The sequence below is a fragment of the Ambystoma mexicanum genome, chromosome 1p (assembly GCF_040938575.1).
Source record: "Ambystoma mexicanum isolate Mex_15411 chromosome 1p, UKY_AmexF1_1, whole genome shotgun sequence".
NCBI classification, from domain to species: Eukaryota; Metazoa; Chordata; class Amphibia; order Caudata; family Ambystomatidae; genus Ambystoma; species Ambystoma mexicanum.
In genome coordinates this window covers 1,264,960,678-1,264,980,600 of record NC_090921.1, presented here as the reverse complement: position 1 = coordinate 1,264,980,600, position 19,923 = coordinate 1,264,960,678, and the positions used below count along the sequence as shown (strand labels likewise).

Below are 19,923 nucleotides of genomic sequence, written 5' to 3'. Positions count from 1 at the left end.
GGCCTGTGCCAGGAGTACTGGATATTGTCAGATGGAGGCAAAAGTTATAAGAGGGAAGGAAGAAAGGGCAAGCCTTCGGAAAGGAAAGAGGAGAGAACGACCAAATGGACACAGTACCTTATTCTGATGAAGAAAGCTGGTGCTACGGCAGGTGTTCCTGGTAGTTACTGCAGACTCACGGTTACTGAAGCTTCAGTCGTGAGGACAAGAAGGAGGACGTCTGGAGCGATCTGCACTACCCAGGGATGAGGCCAGCAGCAGCAAAGCAACAATGAATAAAATATGCGCTCCTTAAAAACAGGAGAGGACTCTTCTGATGGCTATCTGGACCACTATAGCTCAGTGCAGCGATTTTGACCCAGAATAGGATTATCTGGCTGTAGAAGGTGAGCTGGTTGATCCCACTAGGCTCAAAGGAAGAAGACTCCGGACTGGATCTTCTCTGTTGTTGAAGGGTAGATAGCTCAGGACTGCAGCAGGGCTTCACCGGGATCCAGGAGCAGCAGCCGTCTTCTCCACTTCTCTTCGGTTCTTGTAGTTCCAGTGGCGACTCTGACTTCCAGCCCATGAGCCCTGCCTTTTATGCATTCACACAGCCTGGCTGTCAATCACAAAGCAGGGGGGTTGTCCGGCACAGACAACCACCTCAGCCAATTAACACAGAGTGCGACTTGGGTCTCCAAGGAGAACCTGTGCAGGGGGGTTACTAAACCCTTCCCTCACATTCAGCCCACCTAGACACCCAGACGCCAAAGGAGGGCTTCTAGGCAGAAACCCTCCAAAGGACAGCGAAAAGGAAACCAAACCTGGTTTGGCACGAAAAGCAAACAAGAAAGAATTTAACAAAAAGAAATGCGACTAAACCCAACCAGAGCCAAAATAAAATGTATTTGGTCAATCGGGTTTATGTTCGAGGCTAATATAATAGCATGGAACAATACCACGTTTATATAATATAATCGCAGTAGGAAAGTTAGGGTAGATACCACTGCCACAAGCCAAGTCTTAAAGTTAAGGGAGCGAAACAAGGCTCCAAGAGACACAGACAAAAAGGGATAGGAATTAACCCTTTCCAGTACTCCATGTAAGATGGGGTGTACTGGGTCTGTAATTTAAAAGTGACTATATAAAGTTCATGGCAACTTTACCTGTTTCTGGGGGACAGTAGTCAGCCCCAGAAAATGGAGTCAGGGGGAAGTCTCAAAGCCAACCCTGTGTCTCTGCACTGAAGGTGCTGTGGGACACACAAGCAAAAAGATGATGCCTAGGGACACTCTATAGCCCATGAGCACAAAAGATACAACACACACACAAAATACACTGTAAGAGTGGGAAAAAGGCTCACAGTCTTACCAGGTGGAAAGAATAAACCCCAGAAATCCAGCAAAGCTGCTGAGGGACTCACTAGGTAAGGGAAATTAGCCATAAAGGAGAATTCTCCCTAACACCCACTGCCTAGCTTCTCTCCATAACTGCAGCCCAAGCCTGCAGGACCAACCCTTGACAGGTTTCTCCTTGACTGGAATGCAAACTTGGCCTGAAACAACGTAATTTTCAAACAGCCTGAATGACCAAATTCCATCTGTTTATTTATTTATTTATTTATTTAGGTGATATTGGGCAGTACAGAGTGTGAATAACACCGCTGGTTAACATACTGCCCAGAGCTGAATGCAGTCCTGGACAATGAGGGAAAACTCTGCTCTAAAAATGCAAACGCTGTATTTTTTTATTGGCTGCTTTTTTTTATTGTAGTGTTTCACTTCCTCCTCATACCAGCCTGCTCATTCCCCATACTTGTGTCTGTTAGGGATTGTCTATCTTTATATGTTTTGCTGATCTCTGGTCGGCTTGTCTCTTTGCAGCGCCCCCGCGTATGTGAAAGAAGCATCTTCTGGAGGAGGGACGCTGAACAGCCGCATGAAGCGCAAGCTCTATTCCGCTGTGCCAGGACGCATGTTCGTGGTGGTGAAGCCATACCAGGCCCAGGGAGAAGGAGAGCTCTCACTCAGCAAAGGAGAGAAGATCAAGGGTAGGGACTATGCATGTGTGCCAAGAGATTCCACTATTTACTCTCGCTTTACGTTCACTGCTAGTTCTGCGACCCCTCCACCGTTGGCTGGCTTCTCAACTTATTAAATAATTGTATTCCGTGATCCCTCGTTGTGACTTCCCTGATAGTGCCCGCAAGCTTACATTACCGGTCTCTACACAGTGCTCCCTTTTGTAATGCAGTTAATAGTGCCCATCTCTTCAACATCACTAACACTCTTTTTGAAACCCTCACACCCCACATCCTATCATGAACACCATGTCCTTGATAACACTGACACTGTACCTCAGAGGGTAACGTGTAAATCAGCATCGGAAAAACACCTTAGGGAACAAGGTTAACCCCAAATACATAATGATGAAAGGGGAAGCTGTTATTGGGTTGAAAACAAAAACGAAACATTATGGTAAGGCAGTGGGTTGGCGGGGGAAAGCTTCATTACATGGGGTGACTTCTTCCCCATAAAGGAAAGAGATAAAAACGACATTGTGATCTTATTGGGTTGACCTTATTCCAAAAGATGTTTTTTCTTCTCACAAATACGTTTTCACCTGGAACCTAACTGCCACTACCACTGCCAGCATGATGAAACTTGCTTTTTTACTTTTAGTAAAGCAAGCGCCCTCATAATGATTCTATACATTCTGCCTTTTTGAGGGCATCAGGGCTGGGGTGACTGTAAAGTCTCCTCAAAACAGGTTCAGAGTCCCAAGCCGTGCTGAGAATTACCTCATGAATAAACATACACTTAATTAAAATAAATAAACATACTTGTTTCAGTTAACAATCCATTTGATTTTCTGGCGGCCGGACCAAAGCAAAGCTTCTTTTCAGAGGAATAAAGAGAACAGTGATGCATTTAGAACAATCAGCTCTAGAGATAAGCAGCCCACCCCACACTTTTACTCCCTAAAAATAGGCAAATCCTCCCCAAAATAGTAGGTAGTAAAAATACTCCCAACATAAAAAAGATTTTTAAAAGGAAACAGCTACATAGGCCTTTTTATCCCCCTCTAACCCCCCACCGCTTCCACCCACAAATGTCTACTGATGTGTTGGGATCAGTAGGGCCAGTGACATAGGAAGGAGCTTGGCTCTTAACACTGCCTGATAGGAAGATTAAATGCATCTTAATTCCCATGCATTACTCGTAGTATGGATTACATAAAATATAATTTGTTCAATCACCTGAAACATACCCCCCACACTGGGATTAATGGATATAACTTTTCCCCCCTAAAAAATTATATTACTCTGAACGTCATATAATTGGGTTTAAAAAACTACCACTTCAGAATCTTATTAGGAACTAACAGTTCAATTCAATACAATTAGCAGAAAGCACTGACAAAGCCTGTAGGTCTGGCTTTTCAATTTCGCTTGCTAATGCGTTTTTGAAAAATGAGCATTGCATTTATGATCAACCATGACTTCAAGGACTCCCCTCAGCTAAAGAGTGTTTGTGAATAGATCTGCTAGTACTGCATCGCACAATTGAGAGTATTTGACTTGAATTCTTCAAAAATCTTATTTTGTCTAAAAGTCTTTCTATTTTTAGTTCAACTATTTTCTTCAAGACATTCTCAGAGAACATTGAGGTAGGGGCATAGGAACCAGAGAGGATGGGATTAGGGGTATCCCTGTACCTGTCACTTGCCAGAGTGGGGGCGGGAGGCTAGACAAGGACCTCACTTTCGTAAGCAGAGGATGCAGGGCAAAAGGGCTCACAGGATTTTCTTTATCCAACTTGTGTCCCAAAGACAGGAGTAAACCATAAGAATTGAAATTGGCTCCCACTACCATTGAAATGTAAAAGGCTGTACACCTGCCATTTAGCCAATACCCAATTATCAGGGAGAAGGGCACAGGAGGGGTCTTTGGAGTTTGCACAATTACCTGCTCAAAATTTCCTGTTAAGTTTTTGTATCCAGGGAAAGAAGATGTGTCCCCAATTAAGAACACTCCCCACCCCCTGCGCACCTTATATGCTGACGGAAGTTAGTGAAGAATGTATGGAAGTGTAGAGGAGGAGCCAAGTACCTCTACTGGAAGTTCCAACCCCATTTTGCCTATATGTTGGCAGCCAGAGATTGCAACAAGTGCAATACCAGTAAGAGTGCCAATACTGCAAAAAGTCCTCGAAACAAGGTATCCATTGAGAAAACCCTACATATATCCACGGAGAAATGGCGATCTTCTGAAGGAAGTTCCAGAAGAAGTGTAAAAATGAATGAGGAAAGCACTGGTGACGTCACATGAAGTAGAGGTGACGCACACAGAGGAGATATACATGAAGAAAGGATATAGCTCTCTAGAACCTGATAGCGAAGTAATAAAGTATGTACCATTTCGCCCCAGAAGTGAAGATTGTATGTGCGGAGAAGCACCGAAGAAAATGCTAAACCATTTTACAAATGCACAGACGCAGTAACAAAAGTATACAAAGTAATCATAAGGCTGGCTTTGTAGTAAAGAGATTGCAGGGATGCACCAATCAATATATATAGGAAATATATAGAATATGGATGTTCCACAACACACTTTCGCAAACTTGTGCCCCGTGAACGAAAGAATTGGAAGTGTGGCGCAGCAGAATAATAGCTGACGGCAAGGGAAGATTCGAGAAAGGTTTGTCTGGCACGGAGCCAAGAGTTGGGGCCCCCGAGAGCCTTGCCATGTACTCGAGAAGATACAAAAACGTGAAAAGCAAGCACAGCTTCCGTTTGAGGTGTAATGCTAAATCATTGAGGGTGTCAAGATTTCTTCATTTAATGGTATTAAAATACAACAAAGAACTCAGTAACATGGTCTCCAGTCATGTGATTGGATGAGAATAGACTTTGGTTCGAGCTACGCCGATACCAGAAGATAAGGCCATGCTTCACTCCCTTTTATTCCCAGGTGTAGTAAGCCTCTGCAAGGCGAAGTTCAAAGGGATCAATTGAATGGCAGACTGCAGGAGTGATGATGGATGTTGGGCTAATTGGCTGGGGAGGTGTGATCAAGCCAGACCTCCCAGCACCTGGAGTCCCAGTTGCGTGCTGCTAGCGTATGGAACCTTCTAGAAGGGTACAAACATGCCAACCAATTATAGAGGGCCACGTATTAAGAAGCCCTATAGTTTGATAAACCAATAATATGTAGAGTTTTAGACTGAAAAGGAAGATTACTTCTACTTGGGATGGGCTTAGTTGCCCACCTGATCTTAGAGATCCAATCACGTCCTTGTCACCCATAGAAAGTATATGTAGATGTTCCCCTTTGACCAATCACAACCACTAGTAAGTTTTCTTATTTTGCCACATATCCTGACGTCACTCATGATGGGTTTTTGCTATAAAAGTGTTGTTTTTATGAAATACTTCGAGATAAGTCTGTGCGGCGTCCGTTGTTGTCTGTTGTACTCCGTGGTTTAAAGACTTGTTATTAAAACAGTTTACCCTTTTGCCAACTTCCTGAGTCGGTCTGATTATTGATGTTTGAGTAACATCTGCATCCCCATCCATCTCAGAGTACTGCTGCCTCGTCTTAAAGGACTCGTTGTCCGGGTTCAGAAGTCATAAGTATTATACCATCACATAGAGCACCAATTGTGGTATCAGGTAATATTATCCCCACCAAAAATATCGCTGTATATATGGTCGTCGGGAACGGCCATAGGTGATATTTTTAGTGGGGATAATATTAGGGTTTTTTGGGAGCAGGGGTTGCAGGGGTGCCCCACGCTCCTTTTAAAATAATAGGGGGCTTGCATGGGTGTCCCCCGCAGGTTCCATGCCTTAATATCGCCACAAAAATATGGCAATATTTATGTATGGCGATATTTTTGCTGGGATATTAACACATGGAACCCCAATCGCATACAATTGATGTGTAGATGTGTCTGTTTTACAACATAGAAAACTTTTATTTTATTCTCAAATAACAAATTACATGAGTTCAACAATTAAATGAATCTATAATCAAAAATAAAAGAGCTTGATGCATTTCGGGAAAAGAATCCCTTCATCAGGAGCAATAATTTTCGGGCAGGTACTTAAGTCAGTCTTCAACATTCATAATTCATCCATAAGGTAAGTAGAATGATACTAAGGTACAGTTGTGTGCTTAATCAGTTAAAGTGCATAATTGAAAACTCAATGTATAGTATTGTGAATCAACTTCACCTTTAATACGTACAAGAAGACATCGAGATGTCGTCCGGGGACCATCTAATCTTCTAAGTCTGATATCCTTGTGTGCTTCAATTCGTGTTCACTTATTCTGGAAATGTACCGGAGAGTGTTAGGGAGAATTCTCTGTTAAGGCTAATTTCCCAAACCTAGTGAGTCCCCCAGCAGCTTTGCTGGATTTTTTGGGGTTTAATCTTTTCTCCTGCTAAGAGTGAGACTCTTTTTCTCCCACTCTTAGGCATGATTTGAGAATGTCCTTTGACTTTGTAATTTGTTTTATGGGCTATGGGGTCTTTTACTCCATAGGGCTTCATGTGTTTTTGGTAAGTGTGTTACACAGCACCCTCAGTGCAGTAACACAGGGGTGTCATAGTGGCCCCCAAACATAGACTCCATACCCTGGGACTGACTACTGTCTCCCAGGGGATGTAAAGTCACCATTGACTTTACTAGTCTTAAATTGTGAACAGAACCAGTACAAACCATCATATTGTGGAAGTACTGGTAGGGGTAATTCGATTGCCCCTGGGTCTGTTTTTCAAGGGGGCACTGCCCAGTCCCCACTTGTCGAGTTTCTGGCTGGTGGCAGTGGTTACCACGCGAAATATTCCACCGGAATATTTCCTATGGGATTTTCCCATTCATTTTAAACGCACCACTTTTTTGGTGCAATGTTATCGATACCGCCGGGTTATTTATTTAATATTTATTCCCCGGTTGGGTCTTTTTGCCAGGACTCGGTTTTAAAATGGCGTTTATGTTCGCCTTTGTAACTCCGACCCAAGTCGAGCCCTTTGTTCCACTTTTGGAGGGCTTCTGCACAGAAGCCTCCAAAAGTGGTGCCACTCTGTCTGGGTCTACAGGATGTGTGAGAGGGGGGAATAGGCACCCTGGACTGAGTTGCCTCGGCAACTCAAGTCACACTCTGGTGTGATTGGCCCAGTGGTGAGCCGCCCGGCTCACCACTTAGCATGTTTGAGTGACAGCTAGGACTGATGAATTGGGGTTTTCTGCATAAAAGCAGGGCTTTGGGGACTGGAACTTCAAAAGTCGCCACAGGACCTAAAGAATCCGAAGAGGGAGAAGCTGAGCCGACCGGCAACGACGACACCACCGGTGGAGCCCTGCTGAACCGAACTCGCCACTTCCCAACGGCAGAGGAAATCTTCTTCCAGGAGAGTCTTCTTCCTTTGAGCTGGTGGGGTTAACCAGTTTGCCTTTTTTGCCTTCCTGGATCGTCTCGTGGTCGAATCGCCCGTGCCAAGCACCCCGGCGGCCGGATAGCCACGCTTCACCACGACCGCGAATAAAAGGGTAGTAAAACTCTGTGGCTGGTTTCTTCCCTGGCAGTGCAACGACCTCCAGCTTTCCTGCACGCCGAGATCTTCTCTTCCCCTGGACGAAGCACTGACTTGCACCTGCTGCCAGGAACAACTGCCCCCACTGGAGCTTTCTCACCATTTCAGGTACTGTGTCCTGCCTGGTCTCCCTTGCAACAGACTGTCCAAGGTGTCCCGTAAATCCTTGACTCTCTATCCTGGGGTGACCTCGGACCTGTTAACTAACTCTTTTGAACTGATCCAACTCCTTTTTGAACTATCTGCAAAGACTTTTAAAGTATACTTCAACTGTGTGATCTTGGGCACATTCCGCCTTGCTCTCTCCAAGAGTGGGCCTGGCCTATGCACTTTTTGCTCTACAGTAGACCCTGCCTTTCTTGACTTGCTGTGGTTCTGTAAAAGTGTTGGTATTGTGTGTTTTTTCCTATTTCTGCCTTTTCTCTCCCTTTTTTAAATAATTATTGGAGTGCCATCTATGGTTACCCGCTCACCTCTGTTTTGCTAAATAAGTGGTGTACTAACCTATACTTGTCAAATAATTAATTAGGGAGGTGTATATATTTCTAGTGACTGTGTTTGAACTTGCTTGACATGTTAGTGCCAGTATATTTTTACAAATGTGTTTTTAAATAAATAATTATATACTTTTATACCAAAGCTCTGGTCAGTGTTTGTTTGTGCTACTGTATTTTTAGCCCTATTGTGTATACTCTATATACTGCCTAACTCTTCTTGAGAGAAGTCTGACTGCTCAGCCACAGCTACCAGGTAAATCTGGGTGGTACAGACTGCTACCATTTGGGTTTACTGCTAACACCTGTAGTCTTAAACTTTTTGCAGTGGTCCCTAAGGGAACTGCACAGGTTTCTGCCTAACAGAGAGTAGATGTTTACTACTGCTAATGGTATAGGTACCAGTCATTAACATTATACCATATAAGGGATGGAAGAGCTAAGGTGCCTACCTCCAGGTTTGCCAACGAGCACAGCGAAAAACGTAGAGGATATTTCTAAGAATTCGTGTTCTTCATTTAATGCAACATTCAAACAGAGGTTCTTCTGTATCAGAGTATCTGAAAAGATCATGTTTGTGAAAGAAGTCAATCAACTACCATGAATGCCTTCTCATTTTTCTAGGACAGATACAAACGATATAACAATAGGCTCACCTTATACTTCCGTGGGTGAAAAGGTTGCAGAAGATGAAAAACTTCTAAGTGTGATAGACTGGCATCCTATTTAGAAAATATAAAAAATGAATAAGGGGGTGTATAAAATACCTTCGTGTTCTCATTGTGTTTTCTGTTTGCAGTTCGGGATTGCATAAGGAAACAGTATCTAGTAGTGATGAATAAAGGAGGAAAAGTCCTTACCGGAGATCCCTAGCTGTTTCGAACATCAAAGTAGAGACGCTCTGAGTTCAAAATGGCCATATTTGTTTCGATATGCGGTACATCTGGATGGGCGTAATGACGTCACATATTGACTGTGTATCTACCTGTCGCAAGGTAGCATGAATAATGCCTGCATGGATGGCTAGTGCCGTGCCTAATCTATTTGAAGAGGGTGCCGGCGGTCTTACTGCGGATAATAAATAAAGATGCACAGTGTTGTGTCATGATATCTAGATGGTGTGGAGGTGATCTGTGTTATAAAGTCACCGTTTATAAATCTGATCATGTATTGTATTGTAATGTCTACAATGATGGCACATCTTATGCAGTCTCCACTATATTCGTTTGTTAATAGGTGTTATGCAGGTTGAACGTTAGGTACAGTGTATAAAGCATCATTAGAAGGGGGGGGGGGCACTCAAAAGCAGCGCCAAGATGGCTCTTATGTGAGCTCCAGCATCGCTCACCGAATATCCTGTATTTATCCTGTACATTGGTATATGTGTTACCCTACAAAGCCTGTGCCGTCAACTCTAAAGTTGTAGTGAGCCGATTTGCAAAGTTTCTTTCCGCTCTGTGGCTCAGAAGCACAGGTGGCGACCTGCCCTGCAGTGGGTCCCAGAGAGTGATGGCGGGCAAACAGTTGGTGGCAGGACGCTGGCAGGAGGAGCGGTGAGGTCGGAAGCCCGCACTGAAGGACCCTGTCAGCTGACCCATGCGGCGAGGGCATATGAGGTGGCAGCCTCTCTTTGAGCCTACCCCCACCTGCCGCGGCAGCTGCAGCCGCCCCACCTTTCCAGTGTGGGCTGTGTAGTGCGGCGCGTTGACACCTGACAGGGCCTGGTCGTGCCGGGCCTGGCATCGGCCCTACTGTTGGAGGGGGGGGGGAAGACCTCCAGGCTCGCATCCGAGAAGATGAACACAGAGGTCCGGGAGGATTTGGGACACTGCAGCCGTCGGGGGCGGATGCCCTGTATTTGAGGAACAAGCAGCAAGAGTCACAAGGAGGCTGCTGCTGCCCCCCTCCCTGCCTGGAGAGCGGAGGCATCTACACTGGCGTGGGCCCTCGCAGGCGCTGTGGTGGCGTTCTCCTGGGAGATCCTGGCACGGCCTGCGGAGAAATGGGCTCTGGAGTCAGCTTGCGGCTGGGCCATCACCATGCTGCTGACTCCTGAAGATTGGTATCGCTGGGACACACGTGTGGAGAGAAGAAGTAGTTCAGTGTGCCCCTCCTCTCACCTCCTTGCAGAGGACGATATTCTGAACCACCTGGTAAGTGGACACGTGGTGGTGTGATGGCTGGGTCCCATGGGTGGAACACAAAATACCCAGAACATCTCAGCCCTCACATATTTGAAAGCTGGAAGGGGCAACAGAACTGGGGCGGGTGCCTCAGGGGTGTTAAGGCACACAAGCTAGGAAGGCACACAAGCTAGGAAGGGCACTGTGTGGCCAGAACCTGAGGGGGCGGAGTGCCCCTATCCATACAAGACATATGCAAGTCTTCCTCACCCTGGAACCGAACACTGCCACTGATGCTGGGAGCACTCCCCGTCGAGGCACAGGTTTGAACAAGCACTGACTGGGTGTAGGCAGAGACGCCTCGCTTAGGGGGGTAAATTGGTGAACCCTATTGGTGGTGGTTCGGCTCAACCGGCGGCAGACAGGCCCAGACAGCAGGAAGCACCTGTCTGACACTTGCAGGGGAAGACAGGCCAGTGAAACATCATTGGCCGCCCGGGTGGAGCTCATACCCCTTCAACCACACTGAAGGGGCGTGTGCCTGAAAGGGATCTCAGGCCCCCTTGATTTCTGTGTTGACTCCCGGGGCTGGATAAATGAATAGGGAAAGGCGACAGGTCCCAATCCAGGCTACCCTTTGCCATACCGTCCCAGTCAAAACAAATGACCAGAAGCCAACAAGAAGCGGAGGAGGAGATGGAGCCACAGGCCGAACCATCCTCAGACACCTTGAGAGACATAAAAGGGATCCTCACACAGTTACAATCGGGGATCAGCTCACTGGCTGGACAGCAAGCTCGGCACACTCACCTGCAAAGTTGATCACATGCAGGTTAGGTTGAACAGACATGGAGACTGGCTAGATGAGGTGGAGCAGTGACTGTCCATGGTAGAAGATGGATCAGCATCATCAGCGTAAGAATTAGTTCAACTGAAGAAAGCGGTCAAGGCACTGCAGGAAAAACAGGACGACCTGGAGTCCAGATCCCAGAGAAACAATCTCAGGATCCTGGGTGTGCCGTAGGCTATGGACAAGAGACCTATGGAACAATGTGGAAACTTTGCTGCGGCAGGTGTTGGGGGAAACGGATTTCTCATCCTCCTTCGTGGTGGAGAGGTCACACCATATACAAACCGGCCGCCCGCCAATTCCAGGGGATTCAGAGCGTGTAGAATGTGGGATTCCGACTGTCATTCTGCAATTTCTTCACATTATGTCGAATATAGAATGCCACAATAAGAGGTTAGGCATCGTCCGTGAACTTAGAACTGTATGAGCGTGTCCTATCACTGTATTTCACTGAACAAGTGCATAGAATATAAAGAGAGATGCCAGACTCTACATAATAAGTTCCATTTGTTTAGAGAAGGTTAGTCTGGAACAATATTTGCATGACCCTAATGTAAATATAGCACAAAGATGTTAGACATTCACACACAGTGATATTCTTTTGAAGTTTTAACCACCACTGATGAACATGCTGAATACTTTTGTATATATTAAGGCGACTACTTGACTAGATATCTTTTCATAGGATTCTACAGGAGTGCTATAATGTTGTATTGATCTTTTATAATTCTACATGACACATGTTTGTAAACATTGTACGTAGAACTTCTAATGATGCTTAATAGTCCGTACCTAGCGCTCAACCTGGATAGCACCTATTAACAAACCAATATAGTGGAGACTGAACAAGATGTGCCATCATTGTAGGCATTACGATACAATACATGATGAGATTTATAAAAGGTGACTTTATAACAAAGATTATCTCCACACCATATAGCTATCATGACACAACACTGTACATCTTTATTTATTAGCCGCAGTAAGACCACCGGCCTCCACTTCAAATAGATCAGGCATGGCACTAGGCATCTCTGCAGGCACTATTTAAGCTACCTTCCAGCAAGTAGATACACAGACAATATATGATGTCATTACACATATCTGGGTGTACCAAATGTCTATACAAATACAGTCATTTTGAACACAGTGCGTATCTACTCTGTTGTTCGAAACGCTACGGATCTCTGTTAAGGACTTTTCCTCCTTTATTCATCACTACTAGATTCTGTTTCCTTATGTAATCACGAAGCGCAGAAATACAACACAATGAGAACATAAAGGTATTCTATACTTTCCCTTATTAATTTTTTTGATTTTCTCAATAGGATTCCAGTCTATCACACTTGCAAGTTTTTCAACTTCTTCAACATTTTTTTAACCTTAACTATGAGTGACCCCTGGAAATATAAAATGAGCTTATTGTTGCATCTTTTATATCTGTCCTAGAGAAGGGAGATCACATTCATGGTAGTTAGGTGATTGAATTGTTTCCCACACATGTTCTTTTAAGATACTGTGATCTGGAGGAACTTCTGTTTGAATGTCGTAGTAAATGCAGAACAAGATTTCTTATAAATACCCTCTATGTTTTCGTCATGCTCCTTATGTGTTGGCAAAGTACAGTTTGGGAAGTAACTATGTTTGTAATACAGGCATGTTTGTTTTTTGGCCCAATAAATGTAGTAATGCACATAGGTCTTGACGGCACATAGAAACACTGCAAATTGGTTTGGATTGAGAGGGGATGTTTTATTAGCGAACCCCCTGGTTTTCACTTGTTCCTTTTCAGACTTTGGGTCTCCTATGCTCTGCGGCCAACATTCCTAGAGTTCATGGAAAAATGTGTCCAGGAACACAAGTATTTAAAGAGTTGCCTTTTGTGATCAATGATATCAATATGTGTGTAGTAAGTATTGTTTGTGCAGAAACACTCGAGTACCATGACAGAATTGTGAAAAGCAGCAAATAAAATTACAGGTTTGTGTGCATTAACAAATACATATAGGCACATAAGTGTGTGCTTTTCAAGGCCTATTTATGAACATATGCCACAACACAAAGTGGGCATCAGTTCTACAACTGGTCAATTAATAATAACTGCAACACGACAGTGCAAAAGCATTGGACAAATAAGGAAGCACAGCTTCACAAACCAATATTTCATCATGTCAAATTGATCGAAAGCAGTAGTTTAGTTTGGCGCCCAAAGCTTTTGCCAGACTGCAAGGCTCCACCAATAACATTGTGTGGTAGTGTATTCCAATACATCCAGTGTCAGTGCTTAAGTGCACAACCATGATTATTAAGGGCCTGCAGTAGTGGACTCACTCTGTTGATTATACAAGCCTGTGAAATTGTAAGACGCACATATTCATAGCCCTATATTTCCTCTGGACAAAAGTGACACCAAGATTGCTTGTCTGCACATACATTACTTGTGCAAGACTGCAGAGTGACTGACGGATCAGGGGCAGTGGAGGAAAAACACAAGCCTTCGTGTTGTGCCATGGAATCTCGAGAGCGTATCCCAGAGAGGACACTCTGAGACCCTGGGCCTCATTATAAATTTGCCGGTCCGGTAACAACGGTACCAGTAAGCTTGCTGGTACTGTTGTTACCGGACCAGCAAACTACGAGTTCTTTTCGTGGGTGCCTTCCCACCTGCCAGGTCTGACCTGGCGGGCGTACCGGCACCCGCGAGCAGAGCATGTCGGGCTTAAATGGGAATAGGTAGCAGTTTTTTCCAGCGCCTGCGAATGGGCAATTACTGGGTCCGGCGGGGCCGCAAAGACCCGGTAATTGCCTATTTGTGGGTGCTGGAAAAGAAATGATACCGGCGGCAGCCGTGCCTGTCATACCGGCACGGCTACCGCTGGTATTGTAATGAGACCCCCTGTCTGGATGCAAACATGGGAAGTTTCTTGTTTGTAAAGTTCGCAAAGAGGTCTACATCTGGGGCTCCATTGGCGAAAAATGGTAGAGAGAACATCTGTGTTCAATTCCCACTTGTAACTGGTTACTGACTAGCGGCTGAGTGAGTCTGCAGTTACATTGATGTGGCTGGTAATGGGTACGGCCAGGAGCCAAATCGTGTGCTGGATGGCCCATTCCCAAATCTGTATGGCTAGGTCCACAAGGAGAGGTGACTTGGTGCCACCGTGCTTGTTAATGTAAAACATTGTCACAGAGCTGTCTGTACAAATACGGATTATCTTGTTCGCGATGGACAGCTGAAAAGCCTTGAGTGCCAGAAAAACAGCAAGAAGTTCCAGATAATGGATATGAAACTGCTTGTCCCGAAGTGTCCAAAGGCTCCCACTGAAAGGTTGTCGGTTGAGGACCACCAGTGTATATCCGCCATCATGTAGGGCGAAATTGGGATTATCTTGGAATCCGGGTCCGAAGCTTGAGACCAAGTGCTCTGAAGAGCCAGCTGAGTATGCCTCATCTTCAGACGTGCAAGAGGAAGGGCTAGCACGCAAGAAGCCATGAGGCCTAGAAGTCTCTGGAACCACCAATCCGTCATATCCGAAGACTAGAGGAAGAGCTGACACATGGCTGATAATTCTGTAATATTGTCTGCCGTTAGGACCACCTTGGTACTGACTGTATTCCAGCGGAAACCCAGAAAGATCAGGTCTTGAGAGACCGTCATGGAAGATTTCTGCCAGTTTACTGACAGCCCAAGACGAAACAGGAGCTGAAGGAGAGACTGGATATTGAACAAAGCTGTCTGTGGACAGGGACTGCGCAGGAGCCAATCGTCCAAATATGGATATACATGAACTACCTGCAACCTGAGGAAAGCTGCGATGACCGACATCATCTTCGTAAAGACATGCAGTGCCGAGCTGTGACCAAAAGGGAGCACACGGAACTGGAAGTGTCCCCCCCAGCCCCCAAGGAAAACCACGGATACCTCCGATGCAGCCTCTACATCAGTATGTGCATGTATGCGTCCTCAAGGTCCACCACACTGAGCCAGTTACCCTTCTGTAGAGATTACTTTATTTGGCAGGGCGTGATCATCTTGAATTTCTCTTGAGGAAGAGAAAGATTGAACTGGGAAAGATTGAGGATAGTGCGCAGGCCAGCCCGGTTGGGTTTGGGCACTGTGAACAGACGGGAGTAGAGGCCCTCTGATTGCTCCTCATGGGGAACAGGCTCCAACGCTCTGAGGTCTAGAAGTTTCTGTAGCTCGGCTCTGAGGGAGGGCGACCCGATCTTCTGAAAGGGAGGATTAAAGGGTGGGGTTGGGAGGAGGGACAAGCGAAAGCTCGCCCGAGCAATTAACCAAACCCACTGGTCTTCAGTGATGTTCTGCCACGCCTCCAGATGAGACGTGATTCATCATCCCACCGGAGTCTCATGCAACCGACCCGACGTTTCATTTGGATGACTTGTTGGCAGAGAGACTACCTGTCCCTGGAGAGGAGGCTGATGGGCGAGAGAAAAACCGACCACCTTGCTGTTGCTGCTTTCGACGAGGCCCGCCAATCGGAGGTTCAGTACGGCACGCGCTGCGATCCTGAAACCCCCTGAATCCAGAGATGGACTGAGTTTAGGACCCTGACTTCTGTGTAGAAAGGGCATTAGCTGGAGCTTATGCCAGGACCGATAAAGATTTGGCGGTTTGGCTACTCGCCTACGTCTTTGTGAGTTCCTTATCAGTAGAAGAATGGAACAATTCCTTGCCATCAAAGAGAAGGTCCAGTACTTTTTCTTGCACTTCCTTTGAAAACATAGTCGCATGGATCCATGCCTGGCGGGAGATGTCAACTCCGACCATCAGGCCTAGAGCCGAGGTATCTACATGGTGTGCTGCAGCTTCCAGTAGATCCTGTCGCAACACTTTAGCATCCGCCAAACCGGTTTTAAAATCGTCTAGCCTATCCACAGGAATACACTCCTGGAAATCGGCCAACTCTTTCCACAGCCTCAGATTGGCTACTGCCAGGATGAACTCTGTGTTGGCTTGACGAAGCTGGAGAGCCGAATTGGCGAAGACTTTTAAGCCCAAGGCGTCCAGAAGTTTATCCTCTTTAGAAAGGATTTTGGATGCGGCCGTCCAGGATACAGAAGCCGGTTTTGAGTGGAGGTGGCTGCTGCCACCAGAGTTGAGGAAGGCAGCAGACAAGCCAATAAGGCTATCTCCTCAGAGGTGTGAAGCTTGTAGCAAGCGTCAATCCTCTTGTTGAGGTGCAGCGCTGTATGGGTTTATCCCAGACCATACAGGCCTCAGCCAAGATGCCCTTCTGGAGGAACAGGCCGGTGCGCTCCCAAGGTGGCAGGGTAAAGGCTCCAGAAAGCACCGCCTCCTGAGGAGTGGGGGCCTCGGGTACTGGAATATCAAGAAGAGCCATCATATCCAGTATCCGGTCATGGAGTGCTCAAACGGAGCAGGGCTGCTCATTGGCATCCTGATCCGTTTGGGGCTCGTTCAACGAAGTGGAGGCAGAAGACTGATCTGCCACACATACCACCTCAGGTTTTAAGGTGGTGTCTTTCTCTGCCAGTGTCTTCTCAATAGGCGACAGCAGAGGCAGAGGAGGGAGCTGTGGCGGGGCCCACTAGGAAGCGTGGAGGAAGTGGCACCACCGGGACCTGTGTAGTAACACCCGGGACAACCGATGGAACAGGAGGTTCAGTGTACATTTCCTTGAAAAGACGTTTGACATATGCCTTCATAGGGTCAGAGTGCATGAGCATCTGAAACTTCCCAAACAACTCTTCTTCAGCGGAAGATTTTAGTGTCGGAATAGGCAGAGGCTGCGCGTGAGGGGCATACCCCCATGAGAGCAAGGAGGCTGGTTGCCAGGAACCACCTCCGGCGGGATCCACATAGATGAGTGGAGCAGATGCAGGAGGGGGTGAGACTGTATGAGGCAGCGGTGTCCGAGCACGCCAGTCAAAAGAAGGCGGAACAGGTCTTTGTTATCCACAAAGCATGGAAAAGGCTGCTCAGCCCCAAGAGACATGTTCCCAGCACCAGACATAGTGAAGGTTGATGTAAGGGATGTATCCAAAATGGCTGTCGTGGACCATGGAGGTTGGGCAGCCATTTTGTTGGCTCCTGAGGAGAACTGTGTCACATGTGAAGATGAGACAAATGTCTCTTCAGGGGAGTCAGGGGACTTGAGTAAAACCTTAGCCTTGACACAAGGATCCTCGGCCGAGCCAGTGCTGGGGGATCTCGGATGTTAACTGGACATCTTAGAACCAGTCCCCAAATTAGCCTCCAATGGAGGACCCTCGGTCAAGCCGGTACTGGAAGGCTTGTGGTCCGTGACCGCCCACTTTGCCCCCTCAACAGAACCGGTACCACTACAACCCTGACCATGGGACGGTTGAGGAACAATCCTCACGACAGGACTGTGGAAGAGGATCTCTTGGTTCTTTCGGTACAAACCATAGCCTCACGAACAGGAACCTCGGTTTGGAACCTGGGACGGATAGCTCCCCCAAGAGGAGCCTCGATCTGAGACTTGGTATAGAAAGCTCCAGAAATGGAGACCTCAGGGCGTACCCCGGTATCCGTGTGGAAAGCTCTGGAAATAGAGAACTCAGGGCGAACCCTGGTAATCACAAACCCAGAAGAACTGGGTTGAACCTTAGCACTCAAAGGGTGAACCTCGGAACACTGTCTGGTTTTGACAGGTCCACTAAGGGAACCCTCACAGAACACTCCGGTATCTATATTAGGCCCTTTCGGCACCTCAAGTGAACCTCTGGTAACAGAGCTACTGGAGCCCCTCCCGGTCCTGGAGGACCCCAGAAAAGAGTCCCCTGGCCATGGTGCCCTAAAAAGTAAGGAACTTTCCGGGTGTTTCTCCTTTTTGTCAATAAAAAGCTGTAAATGAGGTGGAGGAACACGTTGAAACACTTCCTCCCACCGAAGAAGTTGTCGTCGGAGTCCCCGGACAGAGAGGGAGTCGTAATTGAAGCAGGAATCCCATTGATTTTCCAGGCCTAGACACTCCGAGCAGAGAGAATGAGGATCCAACCTAGTGAAACGGCATTCGCATGAAGAACAGGACACGAATCCCAGACGCTCCAGTATAGACAGAGGACTAGATGACCTTGGAAACTGAGCAGCAAGGAAGGAAAAAGGGAATACAAATAAAAATATTCCCTGTGATAGTAGTGTGTCCAGCCACGACCGCGCTGAGAAAAGGACTGAAGAGGGATGCGCTGTAACGCTTACCTGGGACTCAGCGGGAGCTTAATGCCTTCTCAGCCAGAGGATCTGTTATTTGGGCACTTTTTGGACTCCCTTTTCTGTGAAAACGACAATAATAACAATAGAACTACTGTAATTTCTATTTTGCTGGGAATTTTTTTTATAGCAGTGCACCTTTGATAATACTTTTTATTTTGCAGGTTCTTGGTTCTTAGAAAAGCTTAAATGCTACGGAATGGCTCCGACTATACTCGGTTTGAGGAAACATTTAACAAACGTAAGTTTCTCTTAACTGAGTAATTGCAGCCTTCAGAGACGAGCTCGGTAATAACTAAGCGAAGAAAACTTGCTGGAACTTCAGGTAAGCAACATATGTAAAACTTCTTCTTTCTTATTCTATAAGTTCCTTCATTAATGAAAAATACATTTTGTTTGCAGGTTTTCAGAAAGCTGAAGATGAAATACCTTCGGACGATGCAGAGTCTGCTGAGGAAACTTCTGAATGAAGACACTGCGACCGCGAACGAAGACTGCTGTGAAGAAGATGCTGCAGCTGTGAACAAGCTTCTGACAGAAGATGCGTAGACTACGAAATAAACAGTTGACTGAAAAAACGCTTCGGAAATACTTCGGTTCGGTAAGTCTTTTAAGAAACAATGGAATTCTGTTAATTTTCTGTGGAAACCAATGTCTGTGAACTTTCTTTTCTTTGACAGGTTCTGTCAGGAGATCGCTGGTAGCGTTACCCGCTGTCAGCGGAGAAGACGCAAAGCGAGCGCTGCAGCGGAGGTGGGTCTTAAGTAGCTCCCTCTGCAATAGGTATAGTATGTGCTGTAAGTTAACAATGGACTTGGCAGCGGCCATATTGTGTGTATGAAAACCAATGTAAGCGCTGTCTGAGCCTATGAGTGCAATGCTATGAATGAGACAAATGCCATTTGTGCCAGGTTTGTAGCCACTGTTGACCCACTGACTGATCCGAAGTTCCTTGCTTCCCTGGTATGCCTGAATCGGAACTGTGCTCCTTTACTTGGATCATGACAGTCCCCCCCCCAAGACCCACCCCAAGGATGAACCCTCCGGTCCTGGCTAAGTAGGTTGGTTTTGATGAAACTTCTGAAGTAGTTTGGGACCGTGAATGTTTGAGCTAGGTTCCCAAGTCCAATTCTGTGGACCAAACCCTTTCCAATATACCAGGTAGAATAATTTCCTTTTGACAATCTTGGAATCTAAAATTTCCTTTACTATGAATTCTGGTTCACCTTCTGTGATTAGGGGTTTTGGTTGTGGCTGTAATCTGGTCCCTGGGCTCAGTGGTTTTATCTAAGAAACATGGAATACCGGATGGATTTGCATGTGGGATGGCAATTTTAATCTTACTGTTGCAGGATTTACAATGGTCTCCACCGGAAGTGGGCCCAGAAACGTAGGTTGGAATTTACGTGGGCCTTTGAGTGCAATGTATTTAGAAGACAACCTTGTCTCCCACTCTATACTCTGGAGATTTTCTTCGAAGTCTATCTGCAAATTTCTTTTGGTTCTCCTTTGCTGTAGCCAAATATCATAGAACCCCTTCTTGTACTCTGGTAATGTTATCATGAAGACTCTGTACTGCTGTCATCTCTAAATATTCTGTGGGATTGAAGGTGGCGGTCCGAGGATGTAAACCGTTCTGTATGTAGAAGGGAGT

The 19,923-nt window shown here is 46.2% G+C and overlaps 1 protein-coding gene across 1 annotated transcript in view; it reads left to right on the top strand.

Moving 5' to 3' along the window:
• The window catches only part of SHANK1 (SH3 and multiple ankyrin repeat domains 1), a 2,604,687-nt gene that overhangs the window by 1,016,386 nt on the left and 1,568,378 nt on the right, over positions 1 to 19,923 (top strand). Inside the window, exon 12 of the mRNA XM_069605116.1 lies at positions 1,866 to 2,032. Coding sequence (XP_069461217.1) covers positions 1,866 to 2,032 — 167 coding nt within the window. The remainder of the gene's footprint in view (positions 1 to 1,865; positions 2,033 to 19,923) is intronic.